A 5640-nucleotide genomic window follows, 5' to 3' on the forward strand; every position below is an offset into this window, starting at 1 on the left:
GGGGTTTTGTTGGAGGTGTTTTCTTTTCTCATATACATATATAAAAGAATTTGACAAACAAAAGATAACATCTGTGTTATATATATATATCATTTTTAATAATCCGGGAACCCTTGAAAAGTAATGAACTCTACAGGAAATAGCTGATCGTTACACACTGATGAGGATTGGAGGCAGACTGGAGTCAGCAAACCTCAGCAACATCGAGAAACACCCAGTCATTCTGCCAGGCAAACATCATGTTTCTTCCCTGTTGATAAGATATTATCATGAGCAGGTGCAGCACCAAGGCCGAACCTTCACCGAAGGAGCTATACGAATGGCAGGCATCTGGCTGATAGGTGGCAAGAGATGCATCAGCAACATTCTGCATGACTGTGTTACCTGCAGAAAGCTCAGAAGAAGAACAGAAATTCAGAAGATGTCTGATTTGCCATCAGAACGGCTAAGTGAGTCGCCACCATTCACTTACACCGGTTTGGATGTTTTTGGCCCCTGGCTTATAACAGCCAGGAGAACCAGAGGAGGTCTCGCCCATTCTAAGCGCTGGGCAGTTCTTTTCACATGTTTGAGTACACGCGCTGTCCATATTGAGGTGATTGAATCCATGGATACATCTTCATTCATCAACTCGCTGAGAAGATTCTTTGCCATCCGGGGACCTTCCAAACAGCTGCATTCAGACTGCGGGACAAACTTCGTTGGTGCCTGCAAGGAGTTGGAATTCCACAAGGTGCAGAAGGAGTCAAAGGTGCAGATGTATACCAACAGTCGAGGTTGCACATGGCACTTTAATCCGCCTCATTCTTCCCACATGGGTGGTGCATGGGAACGCATGATTGGCGTGGCAAGAAGAATATTGGATGCCATGCTGACACACATCCACTCCAGCTTGACTCATGAAGTTTTGTGCACTCTCATGGCCGAAGTGACAGCCATCATCAACTCTCGTCCGCTTGTTCCAGTTTCTTCAGATCCGGAGGCTCCTGAGTTGCTTACACCTGCAATGCTTCTCACTCAGAAGCAAAGTGCACCACCTCCTCCAGGAAATTTCACAGAGAAGGACTTGTACAAGCGACAGTGGCGTCAAGTGCAATGTCTGGCGGACCAGTTTTGGAGACGATGGAAGCGAGAATACCTGCAGACACTGCAAGTGCGGCGCAAATGGCAGAACTCAACTCCAAATGTTGAAGAAGGAGACATCATTCTGCTAAAGGATGCAGGAACGTGCCGTATCAACTGGGGTATGGCTCTTGTGACTAAGACCTTCCCAGGACAAGATGGACGTGTCCGCAAGATCGAACTTAAAGCAATGAAAGATGGAACTGCTAAAATGTTTCTCAGACCTGTAACAGAGATTGTTTTACTTCTTAAGAAGTGACTGTTGAATGGACTGTGTTGATGCAATGGTTCGTACATGACATCTTTACAGATGCCAGGCGGGGAGTGTCCTGCCCCCAGTTCATTTGCCTGTGTTCAGTCAGTTTGTCTTCGTTTAATTTGAAGCTACATTTTGTTTGAGCCAGAGACCTCATTGTCTGTAAGTTTTGGTTTAAGTTCATCAATATTATTCGTATTATTGTATAATTTGTCCCAGTTGCTTTGTGTTTATTTATTAAATTAGCAGCAGCATTGGAACTTTGTAAATAGAACTTTAAACACATTGTTTTGTTAAATTCATCATGTTTGGACATTTTATTTTATTGATTATAGCCTTTTGTATTTGCAGTTTTACTCTTTGTTGAATGAATAAATGGAGCTTGGAAGCCACTCCCTGACTCGACGTTTTTCAGCAAGAGTTAAGCTTACTGCTAAATCATATTGGAAACATATGAGGAGAGCAGGAAAAATAGAGCTGTAACAAGTATGCAAACACTCGGATTCTCTCAATCTGCTCCTGAAAGTTGGAGTCCGAAAATTCACGACATGCAAGATCGCTGATTTATGATCTTTATGACTGTAGTAGAGTTTCATAAACTATGTATTGCTCTGGAATACAGAATAACGTTGGATTTTAAAGCCGAATGTGCTGCGCGACTGTCATCGGAATTAAATGTCACATTGTGGATTTTATTTTTCTTCTATGTATTTTACTTGTGTTTTTAATTCCCTGGCTCTGTTCAAACTCTGACTCTGAGGGCCAGTGAATGCCCCATCAACGAACTAATGAGCCACAGGTGTGGGACAAAGTGGCTCTCAATTTTGGACATTTTAAAAGAACTAGCAGCAGAGTCAGAAGAAGAACACCAGGCGCAGGACGGACACGGAAGACAGAGGGGAGCTGCCTCTGGTAACCCGGGGGGGTACCCCAGCCGCCGGAGCTACAGCCAGCTGGGTCATCAAGCGCCAGCTTTGGCGTGTGTGCAAGTGGATCCTTTGTGGAGAATTAGGGTCTACAGTGGGGATCGGGTGCTGGCGGTGGGGGACTGCAGGAGTAAAGAGCCTTCCCAGGGAGCAGCGGCCAGCGAGGCGGAGAGGGGTGCGCAGAAGACAAGCAGCAGAGGGGTGTGGTTGCGACCCACCCCTCTCTGAGCTAAGTACCCTCTCTGTCTCCCCTCTTCTTAACTATCCACGGAGACCTTTCCGAACCGTTTTTAGATTATGGTTTTATTTGGTTTTATGTATTTTAGACTGGGGTTTGGACTGCGTGCTCCTTGGACCAGGATGTTGGAGTGGACCTTTAGTGCCTGTTTTTATTGACTTTTGTCCTTTTTTATGTTTTTATATATTTATATATATTTTAAACCCTGTAAACAAAATAAACTACCATCCCCCTGAAATGGTTGAACCTGGTTGTCGTGACTCCTACACAGCATCCGATCTCATAAAAAGAGTTGGAACCCACCACTCGTGACAAACAAATCTTCTAAAAAAGTAAGACTAGCAAGAGCTTCTCTATCTGTTCAAAAAATGAGACAGAAGTTCTGCTCACTGACTTTAAATTCTGAAAGAAAAAATTAGCTTTAACATCGGAGCTTTGGCTCCAGTGTTTGTATTGTTTTGGTTATAATTCTTCAACAGTTGACGCAATTGATGTAATTCTAGAAGAATTTTGTGCAAAAATGTATTTTTCTACTTAGAAACCGTTTTGCACTTTAAAAAATGTTTTTCTACTTAGAAACTTGAAACCGTTTTGCACTTTAAAAAATGTTTTTCATGATAAGTTTTTTTTCTTTTTTTTTTTACTCTTTTTAGTTAGCCATTTTACTAATTTTAGTTTAAATTCCTTTGATTGAACAAATGTGAAGGCTGCTGTATATCAGCCACATCTGATCTCATTTGATTTATTTTGCTGCACTTAAATGTTTGTTTCTTAATTGTAACTATTCAGTTATCTGTTACTTAAAATAGTCAGAAAAGTAAGCCAAGACACTCTTTCAGAGAATAGCTGAAAATATACTTTATTCCCATATATTGTGATATATACCGTTATCTTGATATAAAATATTTCCTATCATGATATACATATTTTTCCATATCGCCCAGCACTACTGCTAGCAATAAAATGCAAAGTATTCCAGGTCCTTCTGAGATCCTGTCAATCTCTTGTTCTCACTGGAAATAAGTTTCATCGTTTCATTTTCCACGATGAGGAAATAAATAGAAATATCAGGATTCACCACAGCACATATTTTACTATTGCACAGGGCGATGTTTCCTTTCACACTGTATTGCAGTGCTGTAGAATTCCATTAAGCTACTAAAATGACTTGTCCTGCTCCAAAATGTGGCACCCATTTGCAGATTCTATCACCAGCTAACCTCGGTTTCCCAGCACACACACCTCCACACATGCTCCTGCTCTGTCCGGCCTACACTGTAATGATGTGCGGATGTTACAGGGGTTTCTTCAGAGGCTGTAAAGATGCAGCCTAATGGTTGAAACCCCTCTTGTCCATTAATAGTAACCAGCTGCAGTATCTGGATCACAGTAATGACTTACTGCTTGTGCGTATGCTCCGGTTTCTGTCTGTAATTGGAGTCTTGAATGGAAAGCAGTCTTTGTCAAGAACTTTAAACTCTTCTCTCTCATTCATTGAAAGTCACAGCAAACTCTCATCTCTTTGCCACGTCCTGGGAAATCACTGATGCTTTCTTTTAATCATGACTGCAGGTATTTAGCCTAATGCAAGCGACCATCGGGCTTCGTGTAATCCAAACAATCGCCCTTATATGATTTTAATCCAATTATCTTAATGATCCTATCTCAATCTCTTGTTTGTGCTGACCTCAACAAAGAGTGACATATTGTCAAAATGCCCCTCATTATCAGCAGACAGGTTACACCCCCCACCCCCTGACTTTAAAATTATACTTTAGTTATTGCCTATGAGGGAACAAATGTGAATATGGTATTTGAAGGATGACTTGAAGGTATTGTAGAGATTGTATCTTTTGCTGAAAGGTTATATATAGTATGAAGTTTGCTTAAATAGATTGACCTCGTTTTCTTTTATGTAACATATTCTGTATCACCATGTCTTCTATTTTCCCACCCTCCCAACCACCTCTCACAATCTCCTACTCTCCCTCCCTCTCTCTGTTCCTCTTATCTTGTTTTTCCCCCCATCTTCTTCTTTCCCCAGGTTCTTTGCTCATCTTTTTGTGCCCACACTGAAATCTCTATGCTTCGGGCTGAGCAGCTGACAGCAAAGGGACTTCAAGCTGTTAAGATTTTGGAATCCAGACCTCTCATCTACTTCGTCAAGTAACTTGTAAGCAAGCTTGGTGATAAATTTCAGAACACATCGGTGACTCATAATGAGGCTGATCAGGAAAAAGGAAGATAAGCAATAACACATGCCGATAACATAGAACTTTTGCTGCATCACGAAGTGTGGTCGGGTTGTGGATTTAATCAATTTGATTTAATATACACACACACACATATATATATATATATATATATATATATATATATACATATATATGTCTGTTTCAGAAAGCCCTTCAGCTGACAACTCAGTAAGACAGTCTATTATAGAGGCTGAGGAAGGCCCTGGGGTACACACATGGAAAGAAGATAACACGTGTGGTGGCAGCGGAGGGCTGAACAAGCTGCAGGCAAGTGCAATGATGGGTGTTGATTTTCTGAGCATGTGAGAGCACACCCCGTTAATCAATGACTGTGTGTTCCTTCGTCGTGTAGATTAAGGCCTATACCTATGTGTGTCTAAGCCTCTCTCCTCTTCTACATCTATACCTTGCTCTCTCACAGCCCACCCAGTATAGGTAGAGAGAGAAACAATAAGATGTGTGTGGGAGTGAGCAAGGTGAGACTCAGATATAGAATTAAGTGTGTTATTACTACTGGGACAGGATTTGCAGGCAGCAGGCTGCCAGAATCCTGCACTCCCTGTCTTAGCTTGAGATAAAGCATTATACAGATACACATGTAATTTAAGAATATTACTAAAAATAAACCAAGAAAAGGGTAATGAAGAATTGTTGGTTTTACCATCACCTCTGTTCCAAATGTGTACTTTTCATGTATAGATAAATAAATATATTTCTCTTATATATTCACTGGTCAAAATCACAATGCTGGCAAAAGTAGAGAGTTAGTGGACATGATGCAGAGGAGAAAGGTAGACATACTGTGTGTCCAGGAGACCAGGTGGAAAGGTAGCAAGGCTAGAA

General features: G+C 41.4%; 2 protein-coding genes across 6 annotated transcripts in view; one reads left to right on the forward strand and one right to left on the reverse strand.

The window, feature by feature from the left end:
- Positions 1-5640, reverse strand: part of LOC112140035 (paired box protein Pax-7) — a 629290-nt gene that overhangs the window by 287048 nt on the left and 336602 nt on the right. The window lies entirely within an intron of this gene.
- LOC118598995 lies at positions 16-2133 on the forward strand. The gene has a single exon (XM_036212993.1). It carries the CDS (start codon positions 161-163, stop codon positions 1379-1381), a length of 1221 nt encoding a protein of 406 aa, XP_036068886.1. The 5' UTR covers positions 16-160; the 3' UTR covers positions 1382-2133.

The sequence above is a fragment of the Oryzias melastigma genome, linkage group LG7 (genome assembly GCF_002922805.2).
Source record: "Oryzias melastigma strain HK-1 linkage group LG7, ASM292280v2, whole genome shotgun sequence".
Classification (NCBI taxonomy): domain Eukaryota; kingdom Metazoa; phylum Chordata; class Actinopteri; order Beloniformes; family Adrianichthyidae; genus Oryzias; species Oryzias melastigma.

Coding starts and splice junctions, on each gene's coding strand:
- LOC118598995 (XM_036212993.1), top strand. CDS start 161: ATGAGGATTGGAGGCAGACTGGAGTCAGCAAACCTCAGCAACATCGAG.